General features: G+C 45.3%; 1 protein-coding gene across 1 annotated transcript in view; it reads right to left on the bottom strand.

Annotated features, from left to right (window-relative positions):
• The window catches only part of LOC310863236 (plexin-A2-like), a 103,275-nt gene that overhangs the window by 11,709 nt on the left and 65,133 nt on the right, over positions 1-26,433 (bottom strand). The window contains 13 exon segments of the mRNA XM_083771431.1: positions 593-739; positions 1,063-1,129; positions 2,953-3,221; positions 5,327-5,469; positions 11,772-12,006; positions 13,425-13,568; positions 13,847-14,086; positions 14,490-14,583; positions 18,496-18,663; positions 21,900-22,036; positions 22,665-22,782; positions 25,235-25,357; positions 25,359-25,384. Of these exon segments, the coding sequence (XP_083627557.1) occupies positions 593-739; positions 1,063-1,129; positions 2,953-3,221; positions 5,327-5,469; positions 11,772-12,006; positions 13,425-13,568; positions 13,847-14,086; positions 14,490-14,583; positions 18,496-18,663; positions 21,900-22,036; positions 22,665-22,782; positions 25,235-25,357; positions 25,359-25,384 (1,911 nt within the window).

Genomic DNA, 26,433 nt, shown 5'->3' with positions numbered 1-26,433 from the left:
TATACATTACAGATTAGGTTGAATTAAGGCACATTTTACAGTTCCACATGTTTTGGCTCTGCGTAACTCGAAAACAATGTAACCCCATCTCGTGTTTAACCCATTCTGAACGGGCACCCATTTTGGTGTTGGCATCATGTCGTGCTTTAGCTATTGAAAAATAGCAGATCTACAAGCTCATATCGCGCCACCGAGTGGCGCGATACGAGCTTGTAGGTCTGCTATTTTTTAAAATCTGATCTCAGGTCAGAATGAGTTAATCAGACCAGTGTGTGTCCAGCGGAAACCTCGTATGAATCTGATCTCAGGTCAGAATGGGTTAAAAAGAAAGAGGTTAATCAAGGGAATCATGACTCGTCGCTGCATGATTACGAGTAGCTTCGTAAACCTCCGTGCATTGATTCTGCCGTCAACTCATGTCTGCTTCAATGATGTAAACATATCAGACCGGCATTGCATATAAAAGCACATAGGATGTAGTACCAAGGAAAAGAGAGACGCCCCGCTTCTCCCCTCAGTGTATACAAGGCAGGTAGAAAAAGAATGATTACAGCGTGACTCTGACTTCCTGTTGAATGTGCTGGCGACTCACCAGGGTCTTGTATTCAATCTGCTGGCGGATGAGCTTGTCCTCGCTGAGCGAGTAGCGCGCCTCGCCAGTGATGGAGTCTATGGGTCCCTTCTCCATTTGCTGTTTGATGGCACAGAACAACATGAAGAGAGGCTCACCAGCACACTCCTTTGTTTTGGCACGGAATCCGGGGATTATGGAAATCGGAGAGAGAGAGGAAGAGACAGTGTGGGAAGAAGAGAAGAGAGATGCATTGTCACATTGATACACTGAAAATGCTGAGCACTGACCCCATACTACCCGCCCCAAAAACCTGTTGATAAAACCCATGAAATGGCCAGGAGACAGAGAATTGACAGCCGTGCTCACAAAGTACACAGAAAGCAATTTGTTGTCAAATCGATAACAGTCCTTTTTTTTTTTTTAAAGGGTGCAGTAATGCATCACAGTGACATCTGCGTTTCACGAGGTCCCCGGGTGGCTTCTGTTACCTTGAGAAATTTGTGGAGCAAGAACGCGAACCAATTTGTCAGCATCTTCTCTGCCACCGATTCTGTTCTGCAAGACAAGAGGGAGAGCGTGCTCATTTGTTAGGTGGAGACATCCCGCAGAGAGCTCTCTGATGATTATTTTATGACTTAAGACGGGGAGAGAGAGAGAGAGAGAGAGAGAGAGAGAGAGAGAGAGAGAGAGAGAGAGAGACGTGAATGTGGGTCAGGATGTAACTGCATAAGGAGGATCTTTCATGTTCACTTTCTGACCCTTTCACTTTCCTCTTCAGTGTGTCAGCAGTTAACCGTCTGACGCAAACCAGATGGGCAAGATTTCATAATTGTTCTTAGATGTTATATTCATTTATATACACCATTAGTAGATGTTGATTTACTTTGACGTCCCTGTTTTGGGCATGCCCTTATAGGCAATTTCGTTTAAAGACCAGTGAAATAGCCATCTACTGTATATGCTCATAGATTGAAGGTTTTCAAATGGATTTATTCTTTCCCTTTTTGATCTTGTCGTCATACAACAGAGTAGCCTACTGTATATAGGGCTTCAGTGATTAAATACTCCTGATTATTACTCTATGAATTGAATACACGGGACCACAATGGAAATAAACCCTCTGGGTTTATTTGTGGGATTACCTTTTAGCACCATTGTAGTCGCACCAGTATTCATTCAATCAATCAATCAAATTAAAGGGGAGGGTATAGAATCTGAGCAAAATCCAGTGTAGATTCTTCCTCGCCTGTCACCTCCAACTCTCTTTATCATAACTTGTGATAACCTTCACCTGTGCTCTGCTGACTGCATGCCATTAAACTTTAGACCCGTCTGGGTGAGAGCAGCAGTGCTTTCTGGGCTAACAAGTCTAACTAGCTCCCATGTTAACTCATCCATACGGCGTCTGCTAAAAAGAAAGCAAAGGAAAGACAAAACCTCATGAAAGATTCAACAGGCCAGTCCCAGCAGTGTAAAAACAATCAGCAGATAAGCAGAGGTGAAGGAGGAGGGGAGAGGAGAGGAGACATGAACCAAAGCTGAATGTTTCATGAGTGGCATGAGGAAGATAAGCCAGACTGGCAATGACTCTGCCTGCCGCTGCACACATATTCCCCCCGGCAACTAACCACTACGTGTCCTCTCTCTCTCTCCCTCCCCCTCCCCCTCTCCCTCTCCCTCTCTCTCTCTCTCTCTCTCTCCCTCCATGCATGCCTGTGTTTCACCTGTGCTATCTCAGTTTCAACTGATGTGTATTTCACATCGCTGCACAGCAAACCCAACTAAAACAGACGAGCCTGGGCTCTTCCCTCACATGACCTAGTTACTCAACCAGAAACTGGGCTGAAAGGACAACGTGCAAAGAGACATTTCTGTGTCAAAGTATTAGAAGTGGCTGTTCAGCAGTATCTCCAGCTTGGCTTACCGGGAGGTCGTTGTTTCGAATCCCCATACATGGGGGAGAAAGTGAATGAATACAGAGTAATATCCTCAGTGTTCATTTAACTCTGAGAGTGTACAAATTGTAATTTATCCATTTGGTCCACTTGGTTACATTTGTACACCCAGAGTTACAAATAGAACATATTTTACTATTCACAACTAGAGCGGCCCTGAGTGGCAAATTCGCAACGTTCGACACGGCGACTCGCTCGCTTTGGCTTGTCGGAGGTGTCTCACGTGCCTCAAGTTCGCTTGAGAAGGCAGGCCTCCGCCGTGGTTTAGTCCAGAGTTATATAAAAGGTCTAGTCCGCAGTTGTTGTAGGTCGAGAGGCACTTCCATGTTGGCCACAGAAGCGGGGCGTGGTTAAAAGCACAGCCCGTGTGGGATTTAGAATGTCGCATCCCTAATAAACATATTAATATCTCAAAGGGACTACCTGCGCAGCAGCAGTTTGGGGTGGTTCTTGCTCTCCAGGTTGCGCTCTATGAGGTCCGACAGCAGGTGCTTGAGGACGTCAGTGGCGTACTCGAGGCGTCCCTGCAGTGCCGTCATGATGAGCGAGGCCAGGTAGCCGCGGTCCCGCATGGAGAAGGAGCGCTGCAGCTCCAGGGTGCGGATGAACGTCAGCAGGAAGACCTTGTTGTTCACCAGCTGAGCCAACTGCTTTAAAGCCTTCTCCACATTCGCCTGCCCGCTGCCGGGTACCTGGATATGTCATTAGCACGCGCACGCACGCACGCACGCACGCACACGCACACACGCACGCACACGCACACACGCACACACACACGCACACACACGCACACACACACACACACAGAGAGAGAGAGAGAACATCAATGTTTTAGGACAGACATTTTATGAATGGCATTTGTTCAATTCTGGCCATTTCAATCCTAAGCTTAAAGCAGAACATGACAGTGGTAAAAATCACGCACGTGTGAAGTGAGGGGCGCTCTTATCATACATCATCCATCCATTCATTCATTGTCAGTGGGAATTTGTGTATGACAGAAATAGCCGATTTCCTCGTCCACATTATGACGTAAATTCTCCATTCATTGTCAATGGGAATTTTATGTTTGTGTGAGACGGACATCTACGCTATAGCTGAATATAGGAGGGGCTAGCGCCCCTCACCCCTCTACACTAGAGCTGAATATAGGAGGGGCTAGAGCCCCTCACCCCTCTACGCTATAGCTGAATATAGGAGGGGCTAGAGCCCCTCACCCCTCTACGCTATAGCTGAATATAGGAGGGGCTAGAGCCCCTCACCCCTCTACGCTATAGCTGAATATAGGAGGGGCTAGAGCCCCTCACCCCTCTACGCTATAGCTGAATATAGGAGGGGCTAGAGCCCCTCACCCCTCTACGCTAGAGCTGAATATAGGAGGGGCTAGAGCCCCTCACCCCTCTACGCTAGAGCTGAATATAGGAGGGGCTAGAGCCCCTCACCCCTCTACACTAGAGCTGAATATAGGAGGGCTAGCGCCCCTCACCCCTCTACACTAGAGCTGAATACAGGAGGGGCTAGAGCCCCTCACCCCTCTACACTAGAGCTGAATACAGGAGGGGCTAGTGCCCCTCACCCCTCTACACTAGAGCTGAATACAGGAGGGGCTAGAGCCCCTCACCCCTCTACACTAGAGCTGAATATAGGAGGGGCTAGAGCCCCTCACCCCTCTACACTAGAGCTGAATACAGGAGGGGCTAGCGCCCCTCACCCCTCTACACTAGAGCTGAATACAGGAGGGGCTAGAGCCCCTCACCCCTCTACACTATAGCTGAATATAGGAGGGGCTAGAGCCCCTCACCCCTCTACACTAGAGCTGAATATAGGAGGGGCTAGAGCCCCTCACCCCTCTACACTATAGCTGAATATAGGAGGGGCTAGAGCCCCTCACCCCTCTACACTAGAGCTGAATATAGGAGGGGCTAGAGCCCCTCACCCCTCTACACTAGAGCTGAATATAGGAGGGGCTAGAGCCCCTCACCCCTCTACACTAGAGCTGAATATAGGAGGGGCTAGTGCCCCTCACCCCTCTACACTAGAGCTGAATATAGGAGGGGCTAGAGCCCCTCACCCCTCTACACTAGAGCTGAATATAGGAGGGGCTAGAGCCCCTCACCCCTCTACACTAGAGCTGAATATAGGAGGGGCTAGTGCCCCTCACCCCTCTACACTAGAGCTGAATATAGGAGGGGCTAGCGCCCCTCACCCCTCTACACTAGAGCTGAATATAGGAGGGGCTAGAGCCCCTCACCCCTCTACACTAGAGCTGAATATAGGAGGGGCTAGAGCCCCTCACCCCTCTACACTAGAGCTGAATATAGGAGGGGCTAGAGCCCCTCACCCCTCTACACTAGAGCTGAATATAGGAGGGGCTAGTGCCCCTCACCCCTCTACACTAGAGCTGAATATAGGAGGGGCTAGCGCCCCTCACCCCTCTACACTAGAGCTGAATATAGGAGGGGCTAGCGCCCCTCACCCCTCTACACTAGCCCATTCTGACCGGGCACCCATTTTGGTGTCGGCATCATGTTATGCTTTAGCTATTGAAAAATAGCAGATCTACAAGCTCATATCGCGCCACCGAGTGTCGCGATACGAGCTTGTAGGTCTGCTATTTTTGAAAAATCGAAGAACGACAGATTTTTTTTAAATCTGATCTCAGGTCAGAATGGGTTAATAATAATGAAACTGTCAGGATGTAATAGACATTTTTAGAATCTGATCTCAGGTCAGAATGGGCTAGAGCTGAATATAGGAGGGGCCCTCGTAAATAAAGATATGTCGTGTCTCATTTGACCTCCAGCTCCCGGAGCACAGGGTGGTCGTCGATGCCAGGGAACAGGACCCTCATGGTGTACGTGCGGTAGTCCAGGTAGGGGATTCCTGCTCTGTCCAGGTCACTGGTCAACTCATTGATGTCTGTCTGCAGCTCCGCAAAGGCTGGGGAATGACAGGAGTGGCAGTGAGGGATTAGGAAAGTGAAAAATGGAGGACACTGATGTAAACAAGTCTTGTGCTTTTCATGGTTTCGTCCTCAAAAGTAGCAGTTTTTGTATTGACTTGTGCTTTCGTTTTAACCCATTCTGACCGGGCACCCATTTTGGTGTTAGCATCATGTTATGCTTTAGCTATTTAAAAATAGCAGATCTCCAAGCTCATATCGCGCCACCGAGTGGCGCGATACGAGCTTGTAGGTCTGCAATTTTTTTGAATAATCGAAGAACGACTGACATTTTTATAATCTGATCTCGGGTCAGAATGGGTTCATCAGACCAGTGTGTGTCCGGCGGAAACCTTGTATGAATCTGATCTCAGGTCAGAATGGGTTAAATGTACCTATTCTACATACTGATCAATCAACAGCAAGGGCAGAATCCATTTTCTTGCGACCGACGGCCGTCGCGACGGACCTGTCCGTCGGGGGGTCCGCCGGTCCGTCGGGGGGTCCGTCGGTCCGTCGGGGGGTCCGTCGGTCCGTCGGGGGGTCCGTCGGTCCGTCGGGGGGTCCGTCGGTCCGTCGGGAGGTCCGTCGGTCCGTCGGGGGGTCCGTCGGTCGGTCGGTCCGTTTTTGCGTCGCGACCGTCGGTCGCAGGGTTAGGGTGGATGGATTCTGCCCTTGCTGCCCAAATGGTAACTCTGTCATTTCTCTACCGTTTTGGACGGGGGTGGTCTCTTTGGAATCGTGTGGCCCCCCTGGAGGTTTCTATGGGGGTCTCGAGGTTCGGGGACCCCTGGGGACCCCCAGGGACCCCCAAATGGTAATGTCACCTGTGGACACTAACTGTAATTGTCTCGCTGTCTCGCTGCTGCGCTGCGCCGCACAGACAGCAGCTTGTGTGTAACATGTGCGTTCGTGCCGTGTTGCTGGTATATTATTATTATTATATTTTTTGCGCCGCCGCGTTGTCTCGCTGCTGCGCTGCACAGACAGCAGCTTGTCCTTCCCAGCCTCCCCGTCCTGGACGGCGCAGAACAGCGTTGGATCGCCGGCCGCCTATCGTTGATCGCCCGCCGTCTCCTCGAGGACCGCCGACGCAGATGGTTTACTGCTATATGCCATAGTGTTTATTATAGCTACTATTATTACACACTGTGCTATTATCCAGATTCCTGAGGTGGACATTTCAAGAGGAGCTTGTGATTATTGCTTGCCTATAGATACAGTGCCTATTTATATTGCTATTTGCTACGTTTTAATAATTGCCAGTCATACAGTATAAATTGCCACATTGTTATACCTATACATTTACGTATTTTACTTGTATAGTGTTATATTTGATATCCTGCTACATGATTTTATACTTACCTGTTTTATCTCCGAGCTTATAATAAACTTTGTTACTTTTCTATATACGACCTGCCTGCTGCCCTTATCCGTTTTTCTCAAGCAATGACAATTTCACTGGAGCGCAGCGCTATATGCACGCAGACAGCACATGATACAGGCCTACATCCCGTCCCAAACACTGAGGACAGTGAGGAGGTAAAGTAAACTTGTTTATAATGTGGCAAGAAAAATATATTCCAATTACTTTTCGGTGCGCACTCACCATGAATCCAAGCAGAGGTCCTATAGGTAAAACACCGCCGCCACAGTCCCAATGGCCCGTGCGCAAAAAGTTGATATTTAACATTGGCTATAATCTGCCAAATCTCAACCGATTGGTATAATTCCAAATGGTATACACTCAATGAAATTTATATTTTCCATTTTTCATGGGCGTATAAGTCATAGAGCCAGAGAAAGGAGAGATATGGTATAGGGAAGCACTAAGCCCTGTTAGCCATGCAGCCTATTATGTTTCATGAGCTGTGGTGGCTTCACTGATATACAACCTTTATTCAAATAGTTGCAAATGTATTAATAAAAATACTGAGCATGTATGTTTGATATAAGGCCAAACCTCATTTGAAAGAATATATTCAGAGTATACTCTTCATTAGCAAACTGTACCAAACGAAGGAAAAACCCCCGCGGGGATAACTGACGTTATAAGAAGATAACGCCCCTGCATGACACCTCCCTGGCCACCGTATAGCGCATTGACAGGTCTGTCTGTCTGTCTGTCGTAGCATGCAGATAGACAGATAGGGGGGGGGGGGGCAGTTTGACAACAGCGGCTGACACATGTTCATTGATTATGATTAATAGGCCTACTGTATACAGCTACTGTGCTGCTGGATCGTCGATAAATGGACTATAGGCCTACTGGACTTTGACGTTAACGTTAAAACAGAGGCCAGCCAGCGGTACCGTGACCACACCGTTCGTTGTGTGTGTGTGTGTGTGTGTGTGTGTGTGTGTGTGTGTGTGTGTGTGTGTGTGTGTGTGTGTGTGTGTGCGCGAACTTCGAGACGAGTTGGTGACAGTGGTTTGTATTTTGATTTGAAATAAATAATGATGAATAGATGTCTACTGTTCATGCTTGTGTGTGTTTTTTTTAGACAATAGACCACTTAGCAATTGCTTTAACTATGAAAGAAATGAAGACGATGAAGGATATCGATGAAATGTATGTTTCACTATATATAAAATATATACCTTGACTCTCCCTCTGAATGAAATTAAAAATCGGGTCCTAATAATTAACCCTAAAAATCTATAGACCTACCCTTAGTTTTAGCTGGAACACACGCTCAGTATCGCGGGGTTAATGGTAGGCCTACTTGGTAACTATACTTAAAAGGTCTACTTTATCCCATCACAACTATAGTGATTTTGCAGCTATTTTCAATGAACAGTATGGTCTATTGTTGATTAATGTGGTCATTTCAATCTAGGCGCCGTAATGCGCAAAATGGAGTCGACCGGTGGCCACTGATGGCCTATTATTCCTATAAATTCATATCATGCCTGTTGGTGAAATATAAACATCTAAAATGGTTCAGTAATAATTAGCATAAGTTATTATTAACGAAAAACATCTAATACTATTTTAAATTGGTCTAGTAAAGTTAGTAACTAATCAGAAGTTGTTTCAAACAACTGTTTGAAAAAACTGTTTGTTTTTCGTTAATAATAATACATGCTAATTATTATTGAACGGTAAGTATGCTGGTATGTACGCTATGGTACACTATAAGCTTGTATATCTGTTTATTTTAAGAATGCGCCGCTGCATTCTGTCAGAATCTCGTGTGTGTGTGTGTGTGTGTGTGTGTGTGTGTGTGTGTGTGTGCGTGTGTGTGTGTGTGTGTGTGTGTGTGTGTGTGTGTGTGTGTGTGTGTGTGTGTGTGTGTGTGTGTGTATGTGCACACATGTGTCACACATGATGTGTGCTATATATTTTATAGCTCTAGAGACGCAGAGACAGAGACATATTTATTTAAAATCATCCTGGCACGTAGGCCTATAGACAACGGCGTCAACTCCGCGCAAGAGCCAAAGCACTCGCTGGCAAAATAATAATAAGTTAATATATATAGGCTACTCTAAGGTGGGCACCTGTCGTTATAAACCTTCTGCACTTGCCTATAAAGCCAATGAACGGAGCTCATTTCTCTCTCTCTCTCTCTCTCTCTCTCTCTTTCTCTCCATCTGCCGTGCACATGCAAAGAGCGCATGCAGGTATCCAACTATCCAACATTGATAAACTGGTTCGCTTATATCCGTGCAGTATAACATCAAAGTCCAGTAGGCCTATAGTCCATTTATCGACGATCCAGCAGCACAGTAGCATATACAGTAGGCCTATTAATCATCATCAATGAACATGTGTCAGCCGCTGTTGTCAAACTGCCCCCCCCCCCCCTATCTGTCTATCTGCATGCTACGACAGACAGACAGACAGACCTGTCAATGCGCTATACGGTGGCCAGGGAGGTGTCATGCAGGGGCGTTATCTTCTTATAACGTCAGTTATCCCCGCGGGGGTTTTTCCTTCGTTTAGTACTTTATTTACAGTTTGCTAATGAAGAGTATACTCTGAATATATTCAGCAGCAGGCAGGTCGTATAGAAAAGTAACAAAGTTTATTATAAGCTCGGAGATAAAACAGGTAAGTATAAAATCATGTAGCAGGATATCAAATATAACACTATACAAGTAAAATACGTAAATGTATAGGTATAACAATGTGGCAATTTATACTGTATGACTGGCAATTATTAAAACGTAGCAAATAGCAATATAAATAGGCACTGTGTTGAGATTTGACGGGATGTATGTCCTCACTTGTGTATTGTGTGTAATTCTGTACTGCTGTTCTGTGTGATATGCAGTGTTGTGCTTGTGCCACTGTGAGGCGCCAAGGCGCAAGGTATGGGATGCATGTTTGTCTCCTATGGCGTGATCAGGTAACTCGGGTCACATGACCACTGCCTGTGTGTGGAGCGGACCGGTGTTTTTTCATTCAGTGATTGTATTGTATTGGGTCTGTCACCGTGAGAATGATGCGTGACAGGGAGCCCTTAATATAATAATAAATATGCCATGCTTGGCTAAATGGATCTAATCTTTTCTCCGAATGCAACGTGTAAGCTGCAGAACTTCTCATAACTTAACACACTGTATCCTATTCCTAGGCAAGCAATAATCACAAGCTCCTCTTGAAATGTCCACCTCAGGAATCTGGATAATAGCACAGTGTTTGTTCCCACCCAATCTCCTAAGCAGCCCAAAGATTGATTAGTGCACATATATTATCGATTATCGTATACACATTAGTACACACGACCACAAAAGATGCCACGGCAAATCAAGTGCACACCAACGATCACTGCAATAAGCCTATATCAAAATAGGATAACACTTCTATCGAAAATCACAGCAGTAAAATACAAACATGCGTGTTCACCAATATAGGGGCGCTAAGAGACAGGTGAAGCCAACCCTGAGAATATTCCACCCCTGTAAGCAGCCCTCTGAAGCCTGAATGACCGCTGTACCCAATGTACTGTACACTACAATAATACGTGCCACACCGTTAAGTTAGCAAATGCCCAATAATAATAGTAGCTATAATAAACACTATGGCATATAGCAGTAAACCATCTGCGTCGGCGGTCCTCGAGGAGACGGCGGGCGATCAACGATAGGCGGCCGGCGATCCAACGCTGTTCTGCGCCGTCCAGGACGGGGAGGCTGGGAAGGACAAGCTGCTGTCTGTGCAGCGCAGCAGCGAGACAACGCGGCGGCGCAAAAAATATAATAATAATAATATACCAGCAACACGGCACGAACGCACATGTTACACACAAGCTGCTGTCTGTGCGGCGCAGCGCAGCAGCGAGACAGCGAGACAATTACAGTTAGTGTCCACAGGTGACATTACCATTTGGGGGTCCCTGGGGGTCCCCAGGGGTCCCCGAACCTCGAGACCCCCATAGAAACCTCCAGGGGGGCGACACGATTCAAATGAGCCCACCCCCTCCAAAACGGTAGAGAAATGACAGAGTTACCATTTGGGGGTCCGTGGGGGTCCCCAGGGGTCCCCGAACCTCGAGACCCCCATAGAAACCTCCAGGGGGGCCACACGATTCCAAAGAGACCACCCCCGTCCAAAACGGTAGAGAAATGACAGAGTTACCATTTGGGCAGCAAGGGCAGAATCCATCCACCCTAACCCTGCGACCGACGGTCGCGACGCAAAAACGGACCGACCGACCGACGGACCCCCCGACGGACCGACGGACCTCCCGACGGACCGACGGACCCCCCGACGGACCGACGGACCCCCCGACGGACCGACGGACCCCCCGACGGACCGACGGACCCCCCGACGGACCGGCGGACCCCCCGACGGACAGGTCCGTCGCGACGGACGTCGGTCGCAAGAAATGGATTCTGCCCTCCCTCTCAATCAATCAATCAATCAATCAGGGCTGCAATCCATTCTTTTCTTTTATCAGTTATTCTATCAATTACTTTTATAATTTATTGAATAACAGAGAAGCATACATTTTTTGTATTTTTTTGATGATTCAAAAATATAATATTTTATATATGATATATAATAATATATATTGTAAAGCAACAAATCTAGGCAAAAGTTATAACTGATTGACCTGATTTTGTCGTACAGCGATTTTGCGCAAAAATACAGAAAATAGCTGATCTACAAGCTAGTTTGGTATTGGTATTTGGTATTTAGATTGTCGTTTTTTAAATTACAAAAACAATTACAAATGACATTGTAGATAACAAACAATACATCATATTTTAATTCCAGAATATTGCTCCATCTGAATCTGATGGATGTTTACCGTGTCATTTAATACCAACATGTTTCACCCTGACTCACCCTCCTTGCACTCGAGGGCCACGCGCGACTCCAGGTTGTCCATCTGCATCTGCAGGCGCTTGAGAGTGAGGTCGTTCTCGTGCGACTTGCGCCGATAGGCCAGCAGGACGATGAAGACGACGATGAGGAGGAGGCCTCCCCCGGCCGCGATGCTGAGGATGCCCGGCAGGGTCAGCAGGCTGTCTGAGCGGATGTGCACTGCTCCTGGAGAGATGTGGAGACCGCCCACCTGGACCTGCACACAAGTGTTGTTTTTGGCAGCAAATTTAGATTTTAGTTTTAGTCACAGTCTCTTCAATAGTTTTCATTTAGTTTCAGTCACATTTTAGTCACCTGGAATGTTTTAGTGTTAGTTTAGTTTTAGTCGACTAAATATCATACGATTTTAGTCGACTAAATATCATAAGATTTTAGTCATTCGTTATTTTGGTGGGCCAAATGACAGTTTTTACACTTGCTGAAAATAGGGGGTGCATACTTAGTTTAGACTAGTCATTGGTTAGACATGGGTTAAGGTTAGGTTTAGGTGTGCTGCCCCGTGGGAGGTTAGGGTTAGGGTGAGGGTTTGAGATAGGCTGTAGTTGTAGGACTAATGACTGGTCTAACCAATGACTAGTCTAAACCAAAAACTGTCTAAACTAAGTACTGCACCCGAAAATAGCCGATCTACAAGCTCTTGGCTCTTTTGCAACCACGTGTAAAATTACTTGAAGAATCAACTTTATTGTATAAAGAGGTGGGTGAATTTTGTTTTTACGCAAGCTCCACCAACATGTAGAAAAGGAGCTTCATATTTACACAACACACACGCATGCATACGTACGGACCAACTGACTCATAGGTGATTTTAGCCAGGCAGATGTTGCTATCTATTTGACAGTGATGCCAGTTTCATGCCAATAACAAATCCATATGAAGTTGAACTACTTGTCCGCTTGTCTTTATGGTGAACATCCTATAAATCTATAAAATCAATCTTTTGTTGAATATAATATTGAAAATGAACAAAACATGTCACCCCGCCAACTGAAAGAATGGATTATACTAGCTGCACAGTCACAGCTACAATCAGGTTCACAGAGAGAGAAAGGTCAATTTACACTTCATAATTTCAAAAGGATTTGTTGCCATAGTCACTCTAAGCTACATTTTATTGAAAGTGTATTTATAGTAGTAGTAATTGTGACAACCAGCTTTTTCATAATGAAAGCTCTAAAAAAAAAAAAAAATAATGTATTTTCCAGAGCCTCTGAATAAAATATTGTAATTATTATGTTATAATGTAAAACTTGCAAGCGCAATGTGACAACGCTATCTCCTTTTTGTCTTTTGGCTCAGCGTTACCACAGAAAATTGCCAACAATTTTAGAGGGCAACATAAATGTCATCAGAAGAAGGCAAGACAAGGAGTGACAGGCTAACAATGACGGCATGACAATGACAAACTGACAGCTTGTTGGTATACCTGGTGACGCACAAACAGGCGGAAATAGAGACAATAGACAATATGGTTCAGAATCAAGTGTCTTTTTTTGGTGCATGTGTTGCACTGTGTCTTCTGTTTGTGTTTAAAAAACGTTGTGGTGTACACGGCCCCAAAATCAGGCTATGGTCAGACAGAAAGCAGGGCAATGACAGACAGGACGGACTGACCAGGACTTTGTGTTGTCCGGTGAGGTTGGGTGGCTCACAGAGCAGCTGGGTGTCAGAGACGGTGAGGGTACAGGGTGTGTCTCCAATCCATACGGTGTAATTCAGCCGAGCTCCGCCGGACGCTGATGGCACCAAGTTACGTCCCTGCAGTGAGGTCATGTTTTTTTTAATTAAGCGAGCGCTCAACCAACAGGTCAAGGTGCTTCACAGAGCAACAAAACACAAATACATACACGGTTAACGGGTTAAGTAAAGATACGTTGAATATTCTAAGGAGACCTCCATTGTTGTACATAGACAGATGGACATACATTATTCCTGCCACATTATTCCTGCCACTAGAGATACAAAAAAAACCTATTATTAGCACCATTAAAAAAGGAACAGCAAGTCAAGTGTCTTTAGTCTTCTTTAACTTATACCTTGAGTATGATGGGCGAGCCGGGTTTCTGCTCCAGGACTCCAGTAAGGCTGAGAGGCTCCAGGTGGGGGTTGGGGTAATAGATGAAGCTCGTGTTGTTATAGGTTAGCAGGGCTTGGACGTTGTTGAAGACGAATCCAAACTCATCCACGTGCTTCACCGTGTCCTGGTCTGGCGTGTAGTCTGCCTTCAGCGAGGGGGCAAAGCAACTGATGGTCGTGGTATTCAGCACCTTGCATACCTGAGGAGAAATCAATCAAATGAAGTTGTTTTAATTAAGTACGGCAATGTGACAAAGGAGCTATTGAAAATGTAATACTCACAAAGACTACAGGAAGAACAATATGAACAGTAAGTGAACTCTCTTACTGTACATGTAAATAGCAAATGTGTGTTCAAAACATGAGGAATAATAAGGCAATAAGTCATTGAGTGATGCACTCAAGAAGCCTTCCATATCCACACCAAAACACTTAAACAGAAATGCATTCACACAATCCAATTCAATTCGGCATTTCACAGATGACTGTGCACACTCACAAGCACTTATACTGTATGCGACTAAGAACACATTTACTAATATAGCTGTCACTGTGATTCAGCTTGAGCAAAAGTCTGTGGGCAGAAACGCGCTTGATACTCACGTTGACAGATTCGTGGCCGGCGTACTTGACTCTGACCCGAGGCTCCTGTACCACGTCCAGGTTGGTGCCCGTCACTGTCAGAGTGGTGTGTCCACTGGGGGAGGGGTTGTAACGGATTATGTTGTCACACTAATGGCAAGAACTACTGGAGAATGTGTGTTAGCACACTGTGGATATAATCATGTGCATTATTCAAGAGTGGTGTGGCCAAGGAAGCGGCAAATGATCAATATACAGGTACATTAGTTGCACTTGCACGCATACAAGTATGCATGTGCATGCCTTCGCGCACGCACGCACGCACGCACGCACGCACGCACGCACGCACACATACACACACACACACACACAAAACTAACCGCTGTTCCTCTGTAATTGCATTAGAATTATGACCACAGAGAAATCAGTGCATTTTAGCTGCAGAAATTCAAACAATTTCCCTAGGAGCTGCGTGCGTTTGGGGCGTCCAGAGCTGGCAGGACTGTTACTGTAACTCTTTGTTATTGTGTAAGAGGAACCAGATCAAACGGCTATACCAGCTGGTTGCTGTTATATATTCAGCCGCAAAGCATTGCAAGGCTGGCATAGCATGAATACAGGTGCTGCTTGTTTACATATCACTGTTAGATGTGATTCAAATAAACAGCCCTCTCTCTCTGGTCCTCAAATCACCTGTGTTGCAGCGGGAAGCCCAGAGAAAGGTCTTAATGAGGGATTGAAGAGAGAGACAGACAGACAGACAGAGGGAGGGAGAGGGAGAGGGAGAGGGAGAGGGAGAGAGAGAGAGAGAGAGAGAGAGAGAGAGAGAGAGAGAGAGAGAGAGAGAGAGAGAGAGAGAGAGAGAGAGAGAGAGAGAGGGAGAGGGAGAGGGAGAGGGAGAGGAGAGAGAGAGAGAGAGAGAGGAGAGGGAGAGGGAGGAGAGGAGAGGGAGAGGGAGAGGGAGAGGGAGAGAGGGAGAGGAGAGAGAGAGAGGGAGAGGAGAGAGAGAGAGGAGAGAGGAGAGGGAGAGGGAGGAGAGGGAGAGGGAGAGGGGAGAGGGAGAGGGAGAGGGAGAGGAGAGGGAGAGGAGAGGGAGAGGGAGAGAAACAAAGCAGATAAAGATTGATATGGAAGAGAGAGAGAGAGAGAGAGAGAGAGAGAGAGAGAGAGAGAGAGAGAGAGAGAGAGAGATATTGGGCAAGCAGAGAGAAAGCTGGTCTGTCTACAGTAGCAGGCTTGACAGAGCTCCAATCCTTCCCTTCTCATACTTCAAAGGCTGCCTTTAAACTGAAGGGGCCAAATGGGATCCTCCATACACATGTATGATGAGAGCTGTGCTGAAGGGGCCAAATGGGATCCTCCATAGTCCATACACATGTACAGTATGATGAGAGCTGTGATTGCACCTCCAGAAAGAGGAAAAAGACTGACCAGTGTACAAGCTTACATTGCATTGCAGCGATCTGTGAGCTTGTAGATCTGCTATTTCCTGTATAGGACACTGTTGTGCGACAGGGGCACATTGGAAAGAGGCAACACAAAAGCAGAGTAAACTAGAATGCTATCTGGCCCTAAACAGCAGAATACCTGAGCACCGTGGCTGACCCAAATCAAAGACAAATCTTAACTAGGTAGTAGGTAAGGCAGTCTTGCGATCGAGAAAGGCTCTCATAGGCAGACCTGTCTCCAGAGAGAAGACAGACTATGCACCCACTGCACACAAAATTAAGTGGAAACTGAGCCAACGTAAAAAGTGAGGGGCGCTAATATATTAAAGTCTAACAGGTGACGTAATGGTGAAGTGAAACAAACGGTGCCAACACAAACATTAAACGCCATTAATAATGAGAGAATATGACATAAACGACACATTATGATGTACATTTTCCCTTCATTGTCAATGCGTTTACTAAACAAACTTTGAACTAAAGACAGACATTAAACCTGTGTATATAGGAGGGGCTAGCGCCCCTCAAAAATAATAAATATACAGCTTTATCAGCTTATATGCCTGTGAAAAGAAGTCTTCCATTTGAGAAACCCACAATCCGCTTATGTTAATGTTGCTGTAATGCCGTCTATCTGAAGTGCTTCCCATGAGACACTGCACCACGTGGCCAGAGATATGCTAAATCGCTGGCTCCAGGCCTGCAGGGTCAAAGAGTATTTGCAAACAAAGTATCATGCTTGATGTTTGTTTGGACTACCAGATGGGTGGTGTTATCCCAAACTATAGCTTCAGGCACTGAAAAGTGGAGTAAATTCAATAGATTTTCAGACACTCTCCTGGGTCGGACCGCTGTGGCACTAATCAATGTGGCCATATGTGCAAACACGCCTCCGGGATCCAATGGAGTACCTGGCGGTGACCTGATAGCCGTATGGTTAGGTCGGATGCCACATTATTGCCTGACAAGCGAGTCTCCGCTTTGGCTCCGGGCCAGGTTGGACTATTTGTTGCAAGTCACTCCTATACTCTCCCCCTGTTTCCCATCTCTCTCTCTCTCTCATTGACTACCACTAAAAGTCACTCCTATACTCTCTCCCTGTTTCCCATCTCTCTCTCTCTCTCTCTCATTGACTACCACTAAAAGTCACTCCTATACTCTCTCCCTGTTTCCCATCTCTCTCTCTCTCTCTCATTGACTACCACTAAAAGCTGAAAATCAGATCCCGTCTGAGCTGAGTGACTGCAGGGGTCTGTAAACTCTTTCTCATGAAGTGCCATGTTTTCATTTTCGTGATAGTCAGTGTGCCATATATAACCCATTTAGGCCTGACCTCAAAATAAAAAAAACGTTCGCTCTGAAAGAATATATATTCAAAGAGTTGTGCCGCATTTTTACGATTAAAAAGAAATAGCAGACCTACAAGCTCGTAGCGTGCCATCGAGTGGCGCGCTACGAGCTTGTAGGTCTGCTATTTCTTTCAGCTAAAGTATAACATAATGCTTAGTTAAAACACCAAAAGGGGTTCCCATACAGAATGACATCACATCAAAATTAAATATTCCCAACTGATTTTGATTGTCCATATGCTGTAGGATACACATAGCTTAGAAATATTTTCAGGATGAATGATCATTAATAATAACCCACCTAATCCCTCCCCAGTCATGAGTTAGGAGTTTGAATGAATGTACAATTATGTGCAAGATGTGATTTGTACATGTGAATGTACAACTGACTGGACTTTTTTGTAATATTTAATTTTAAAGGAAAAACCTTCTCTCTCACACTTATGCCAGTGTGCCAGTGATCACCCTCCCCTGTGCCAGTGTTGGCACCCATACCCAAGGTTGCACTGTACTGTACTGTACTGTACTGTACTGTACTGTACTGTACTGTACTGTACTGTACTGTACTGTACTGTACTGTACTGTACTGTACTGTACTGTACTGTACTGTACTGTACTGTACTGTACTGTACTGTACTGTACAAGCTCTCCTCCCTGGCCTCTGTGTGTGTGTGTGTGTGGCTGTACTCAGACTTACAGACTGTACTCGGACGGACACAGGGACAGACTATAGGAGTGGCTAGCACCACTCTCCCAAACATAATAAAAAATAATTTATATATTGGAGTTATATTGACTTAGATAGCATTTTATGCAGACTCATAGCATTCTATGTAAACAACACTAGAATAGCATTTTATGTAGACATAGCGCTTTAGGCAGTGTGCCGCGGGTTCGACTCCCGATCCCGACGGCCTTTACTGCATGTCACCCCCCCCTATCTCTCTCCCCATTTCCTGTCAGCCTACTGTCTGTCCCTCCATAAAAAATAAAGGCGACATTAAAAAAAAAGACATAGCACTTAGCACAGTATATATGCATAGTTATTATATAGATATTCCACTGTTACGTTCTTAGCTTATGCATGTTTCATGAAAACCACTTTTTAATGCATGCGATGTATTGCCATGCTTTTTTTGTTCTTGCTTAATGTAAGTCGCTCTGGATTAAGAGCGTCTGCTAAATGCCTAAATTCAATTGTAAATTGTAATTGTGTATACATGGTTATACCTGGTGATGCTCCACTGGGGTTCAATGCGCTGGACTGTGGGGTCTTCGATGTACTCAAAGGTCAGACTCCCTGGCAGTGTGGCCCGGTCAACACTGAGTGTGACCGGCACCACCCCGGCACCCATCACGGATGGCGCAGAGAAACACACAATCTCCGACATGGTCCTCCTGCAGTGGTGGACAGTAACAAAGAACATTTACTTAAGATTTGATTGGCTGAGAAGTGAGAACGGAATGTGATGTATGATGATAAGAGCGCCCCCCCCCCCCCCCCCCCCAGTGTGATTTTTGAGGGGCGATAGCCCCTCCTATGTCCAGCTTTTGGTGTATGTAACCCAAATAACAACAAACATTAAATGCCATTGACAATGAATGGAACATTTTTAGTGTTTGTGTAAACACAAACATTTGCGTAACACAAACATTGATGACGAAGGTGAGAACGCAAAATCTGATTGGCTGGAATGTGTCTGCATGATGATGTACGATGATACGAGAGCCTCACTTCACACGGGTGTGATTCTTTTAAGTATACTTAAGTATCAGTGTTTTGGGGAGCTAATGATTTTCACTCCACAAATATTGTACTTCTGACTCGACTATGTCGAGTGTCTAGCCTGACATGGTCAGATTAATGCAGTCTGGAACTTCGGTGTGGAATATTCATTTCCAAAGGCCGCTTACAAACCCACTTTGAATAGTCTGATCTGGTCAATACTTCAATACTGGTCAATACTTCAAGTACGTGGGTTGAGTACGTTGTCCACTACTCTCCTCCTCCTGTCAGAAATACCAACTCTGTCATTTAGATTCCGATTCTGTCGGCCCGGCCCGGCGGCCCACTCTATACCGCGGAGGCATTTATGCACGACTATGAGCTACAATACGTGCAGCACATTACCATAAGGGCTGAGCATTCATTAATATTATTACAGGCTAGTCCTGAGTCATGCTCACCTCAGACACCATTATAGGGATGGAACAGTGTAATTAGAGAGTCCTCTATGGAGCTAATGGCTTCTTCACATCACCCTCCTGACTATGATGTCAACCGTTTTTTTGATCCTTAAATAGATTTCTATAAATACGGCCAGAACAATACCGGCCCCCAGAGGTTTCACCCCCTCAATCACTACTTGCTATCGTGATAGTTTCCTTCATCTATGGTTAATTGCATGAAATGAATGCTCCTATGAATAGAGACGTCTTTGTGCAGCTCATATCGACGACGAGGCTATAATGCCGTGTCAAGTTTAAGCCTGACATTACAATCACACATTCGATTATAAAAATGACCGAACTTAACCGGGCATAACCACTTTCAAGCCTCTATACTTTGTCGAACGGAGTCCCCGGGGGTCTACTTGGCCCTCCTCCTTTTTCCCCCCTCTCCACCAAATCTCTTCGCTGAAAAAATGGTCGATATAAAAGCTCTGAGCTCTGTGGATCAGCCATTTTCACAGGATGTTTGAATGGTTAAGACCGGCTCTTTGTGATCTACTGCGGGGAGAGGGGCTGCAGGGTTATCAGGACACATTATCAGACCGTGAGCAATTTTCAGGGGGGGGGGGCGTGGTGGCACCCTGCTCGGCCCCTTTATTTTCTCTGCCATCATTGACAGCACTGCTAGAGATAATGACAAGAGATGGAAATAATTACGCCAACGATCTGAACTTGGGCCATTCCCGCCCGCCAAGTCAATAACCAATACAAAGCCTCCCCGTGAGACGTGCTCAGTGGCTTTTTGATAAGGGAGTCCAGACAAGTAAGATGCCCCCCATTCTGACCTGAGATCAGATTCATACAAGGTTTCCACTGGACACACACTGGTCTGATTTAACCCATTCTGACCTGAGATCAGATTAAAAAAATGTCAGTCGTTCTTCGATTTTTTTTCAAAAATAGCTAAAGCATAACATGATGCCAACACCAAAATGGGTGCCCGGTCAGAATGGGTTAAGTTAACCTGTTGAAGCCCCCAATTATGTCTTGAGGGAATATTCGCCACAAATAGCCAATCTACAAGCTCACAGCGCTGTGACGCGTCGTGACCCTGTAGATTGGCTATTCTGGTGAAGAGATTTGATGTAGAAGGAAAACGAGAGCAGACCAGGTACATTGCCAACTGAACCCAGATCAGATTCAAGTATAGAAGGTTATATGGTTAATGGTATAAAATGCCCACTACTTTCATTTCAAAAGGAAGCCACCTGTGCCTACTACTTTGAGGGACAGGATCTTCATAGGTTCTCAGAGTGGGGTCTGGGGACCCCCAGTGGTTCTTGATGGATTTCCAGGGGGTCCCCAGCAAAACGAGGAACAGTTTAAAGTCACGCCTAAGTATTTATTTTAGCTTGTAGATCTGCTATTATCAAAACATTTTGACTAATCAAGACTAATCTTTTCTTATGCAGGTCCCTGCCTGGCACACATCATATTTTCAAATAGAGGTCTGTGATATAAACGCTGTAAAATGGTAAATGGTGCATTTATATAGCGCCTTTATCCAAGGCGCTTTACAGAGATTGTGCATTACATTCACCCATTCACACACACATTCATACACCGATGGCAGCGGAAACCATGCAAGGCACCAACTAGCACATCGGGAGCAATTAGGGGTTCAGTGTCTTGCTCAAGGACACTTCGACAGTAACTCTGGGGGAGCCCGGGTTCGAACTGGCAACCTTACGGTTACCATCCAGGCACTCTACCCCTGAGCCACCGCCGCCCCAAGTGATACGATCAAAATTCTGGGGCTAGTGGTGCAAAACGTCCTGCTCAGTGAAGTGAACAGTTCTCTGCAATGTTCAAAAAGGAAAACAAGTCGCCTGAAAAGATCACAAATACCACAGCAACACTGTGCTGCCGTCTACACTGGGCATGTGAATATTTGAATATGCCATTGTAGGAAATAGTTCATGGTTCTCAAACGTTTTCATGTCAATTAAGGACCCCCACATGTATTTGGCCACAGACCCCCAATCTGAAAATATTTTCTGCTTAGAAGATTTGCATTGTTAAAATGATTATGTTCAAAATATTTTCAAGATTTATTTTAAAATGCAATAGATACAAGCTCATAACACATCATGTTGCAGCATAACTTTACACAGTGTACCACCGTCTTCAACCATTAACCCATTCTGACCGGGCACCCATTTTGGTGTCGGCATCATGTTATGCTTTAGCTATTGAAAAATAGCAGATCTACAAGCTCATATCGCGCCACCGAGTGGCGCGATACGAGCTTGTAGGTCTGCTATTTTTGAAAAATCGAAGAACGACTGACATTTTTAGAATCTGATCTCAGGTCAGAATGGGTTCATCAGACCAGTGTGTGTCCGGCGGAAACCTCGTATGAATCTGATCTCGGGTCAGAATGGGTTAAGGTAACGACTCACCTGTAGAGTTCACAAGTCTGATTGCCAAAGAGAACATTGACAGTGCTCCCCGCGCCCAGGTTCTCCCCCACAATGGTGACCTTGGTGCCGCCAGACTCAGGCCCTCTGCCTGGGGTGAGTGCCAGCATGGACGGGGTCTGGAGAGGGGGATCCAACACTCATCAATGTTTCTTTCAACACAGTCCCATACAGTACAAAGTATGTCTACTTCAACTTATACAGCCTTATTCTACAGTGATTTAAAACAAAGCTGTCTGTCTGTCTGTCTGTCTGTCAAAAGCAGTGGAGCACATGGTTCTTCTTTTAGATGTTTCTTTTAGACATAGTCTTTAACCCATTCTGACCCGAGATCAGATTCATACGAGGTTTCCGCCGGACACACACTGGTCTGATGAACCCATTCTGACCTGAGATCAGATTTAAAAAATGTCAGTCGCTCTTCGATTTAAAAAAAATAGCAGACCTACAAGCTCGTATCGCGCCACTCGGTGGCGCGATATGAGCTTGTAGATCTGCTATTTTTCAATAGCTAAAGCATAACATGATGCCAACACCAAAATGGGTGCCCGGTCAGAATGGGTTAATAAGATTAATCAAAGTAAAAAATATATATTTAAATTCGATTTATAATAAAGAAACAAGCTTACTGATAATTCGTTTAAACCGAGAAATAAAGCTTGAACCTTCATCTCCAGCTCCAGTTAACAGGTGATTCAGTGTCATTTTTTAGAATAAATACACAATTGAAAAGAGAGTTGTCTTTACCACAAAGGAGTAGAGCTGGGAGGACTGAGTGCGTAGTTCTGGTCGGCATTCTCCAACACACAGCTGGACGGGCCCTGGGGGGCTCTCCAGTGGCGCAGCAGCCATCTCACATACAATCCTGACACACATACATGCAGAAAAACGCACGCACGCGCACGCACGCACACACACACACACAGACACAGTGATCCCCAGAATAATCACTATACTGTATCACATTTTCTTATCAATATCAGGGAGGCTGGTCTCTCCCGGCACCCAATGTGATTGAGGCAGACTTTCATAGAAGTTGCGGGTCAATACGGAGGGCCATCTTTCTTCCAAATGGAAAACCTATAACAGCAATATAACACAAATGATAAACTGCTCTCCTCCCCAACGGCGGCACGGTTGCCACCCACCATTACCTCCCGTTGCCATGACAACTGCGCGGCTCCTTCAATAAATCAGTATTGCCTGTCAGGTCAATAAGATAAAGTGGCCCATGAATAAGTCATTATAGCAACTGACCCTGCTACGAAATTAATGGTGGAAACAGCTGTAATGCCATGTTTTAAAGCCCTCGCTGTGCAACCCAAATGAATGGCCTCCGCAGCGACGCGACGCTCGCCACGCGCACCTCTTCACCTCCTGCTCATACAATGGGAGCATCCCGCTCCACTTGCTTACCCCTGCCTCTTTCTTCATCGTGAGAGTTTTCCAATTTTCCGCGCTGGCATGTTCCCCCTTCTCTTGCCTTCCTTATACGAGGATATAAATAAAGTCCCTGCGGCCAACGGGCACCCAATCACATTACATGGCTGTGAGTAAAACACATGGCTAACAGATTGTCCCCCAAGTCAGCGACACGAGGCGCATTTCAATTACAGCTGTGCAGTCGCATGCAGAGAAAGGATGACAACACAAAGACTGGCGCTTCCCTTAGTGCTGCCCTGCTATAACATACAGCGGCACAAACTATACGCCTTCATGCATAATCCTAAGGCATTATTGGACTAGGCTTATTTATGAAAGAGCGTGCAGGTGTGTGTGTTTGTGCGTGCGTGCGCATACTATGTCTAAAGAGAGAGACAGAGAGAATGAAAAAGAAAAGAAAGTAAGTAGAGTAAAATCTTGTGCATGTCTACGTCCATGCCAGTGGGTGCTTGCCTTTTTATTATTATTTTTTGCAAACAGCATATTGGTTGCTGCCAGGCAGAAACCTTGTATACAGTATAACCATACTCTTTTAATGTTGTTTCGTAAATGAATTCTGTACAAAAGTAGCAAAAATACCCTGATTGACAAGCTCACAAGGCGGTGCATCGCACAATGTTGTGTAATTTAAGTGTATCTGTGGGCTTTATACATATTGAACACTGAAAAGAGCTTGTGACTAATAAATATATTGGATTTAGTTTTTCCATAAATGGTTTCCACCCGACAGTGGTGAAAAAAGTACTCAAATGTTTTACTTAAATCGATGCTGCAATGTGGAAATAATGTATGTGGGTAATGTATGTTTTATTACCCCACGTAAACCGCATCAACTCTTGTTTTTAGTGTTTATTGCTTTTATCTCTTTCTTACTTGCTAATCTTAGTCGTCGTTATTATCAAAATCGACAAAGTACCTTATTGGCCTGAATATAAGATCTCCAATGGAAATATCCTATTATAATTATTATAGTTTTATAATCGGGGGCCTAGAGTCTAGACTATTTGACATTCAATGTTAATTTTCCACAAATAAATCTTGAAAAATGGGGGTCGTCTTATAATTAGAGTCGTCTTATATTCGGGACAATACGGGTAACTGCCGGTAACCAAAGGTTTCAAATAATTGTAGTGGAGTAAAAGTACCATATTTGAGTAAATGTACTTAGTTGATTTTCACCACTGAGTGACTGTGTCTGCATGGAGTATAGAGCAGTGGTTCCCAAACTTGTTCATGTCAAGGACCCCCAAATTGACACTAGTTAGCCCGCGGACCCCCATTTGAAAAGATATGCCAGGGACCCCAATAAGCCCATAAGAGAAGATTTGTACTGCTCTAGCAGTGATTCTCAACCCGTTTAATTTCAAGGACCCCCAGTTTGACATGGATTAGTCTATACGGACCCCCATTTAATGGCATTTCTATCTCTGAGACCCCAATTTATATTGTAAAACCAATGCTAATTTGAACTCTTTCCATTTGTACACTCAGAGTTACAGACCCATAAGGGTTCATTTGGTTCCAAACTATCATTTAGCTGGGGACCCCCTGGAACTCCCTCAAGGACCCCTGGGGGTCCCCGGACCCCACTTTGGGAACCACTGGTATAGACTAGCCCATTCAGGACGGGAACCCATTTTGGTGTTGGCATCATGTTATGCTTTAGCTATTGAAAAATAGCAGATCTACAAGCTCATATCGCGCCACCGAGTGGCGCGATACGAGCTTGTAGGTCTGCTATTTTTGAAAAATCGAAGAACGACTGACATAGAAACATAGCTTTTTCAGAAAACTGTCAGGATGTAGAAGACATTTTTAGAATCTGATCTCAGGTCAGAATGGGCTAGAGTATGGATGCGGGGTGGCTCTCTTACCGTTCTGCAGTGATGTATCCTTCCTCCTGCGGGGTGCACTGCACCCCCGCCACCTCCACGTTGCCTTCCAGCTCAGAGAACGACAGCCCCAAGTTCAGACCCTGGATGGTGACCAGCGTCCTCTTCTGGGGGCCCTGACACCGGGCTGACCTGGAGGGTTGGACGGAGAGGACGGAGATATAATGAGATCATGTAACTTTAAACACTTATATACACTCATTTCTGATCTGAATGGGCATTTCTGAATGTGCTTCTCAAACCATTTAATTTCAAGGAGCCCCATAACGCTCCGAGTGTAGAAATGTAACCAATTGGAACCATTTGTACACTCTCAGAGTTGCAGGCCTGTAAAGGATCCATTTGGAACCCCCTCAATGACCAATGAGGGTCTCTCTCTGGACCCCACTTTGAGAACCACCGTTCCATTCATATAATTTACGAATGTTTTGAATTCACTTTACTGAATTATGTACATGAGAATCGGATGTTGCACAGGTGAAAGTAATTTCAACATGTGCCACAGCTAAACTCTTCTAGTGCATTGGTATTGGCAGCCATACGAAGATTGATTGATTGATTGATTGGCAAAATGCATATGCATACAAATTAATTGTACATATCTGTCAAAAGGATACAATATAAACCTCGAGAGCTTATTTCCTTTTGTGATCCTATGAATGTGCATGCGTGCATGAGAGTTGCGTTATGTATGCATGAGTGTGCATGCCACAACTGTGTGTTTGTGGGGTGGGGGGAGGGTGTATATAATTGTATATAATTGCTGCTTAAGGAAAGAAAGAAAGAAAGAAAGAAAGAAAGAAAACTGCCCTGATCACCCAACAGTGATTCACTTTACTGAATTATACCACTTTATAATTAACCACTTTCAACACGGTGTGCTCATTTTTGGCACGTAATTATAGGCAGAGTCAATATAATTATGAAGCTCACAACACACGTGAGTCGGCCATTTCCACTATTCATTGAACGTCAAAGTTCATAGTGTAGGGCTTAAAAGGTTCAACCTGCCAGAGCGATATCCCAGACCAACACTGGTCCTCTATATCCCTGGAGCTCCAGGCACCCTTCTTCCTTCTACTGCTGCCGCGGTGTCTTCACAAATGCTACTAATGTGACAGGGAACTTCAAAGGCTTGCGGCTCTTTGAAGTGAGGAAGCCTCGCCTCCCCTGTGTCTGAC

This window comes from Protomyctophum parallelum, assembly GCF_964188405.1.
Source record: "Protomyctophum parallelum genome assembly, chromosome: 8".
NCBI lineage: Eukaryota > Metazoa > Chordata > Actinopteri > Myctophiformes > Myctophidae > Protomyctophum > Protomyctophum parallelum.
Note: the sequence above shows the minus strand (reverse complement) of the source record. Positions and strands in the feature narration are given on the sequence as shown.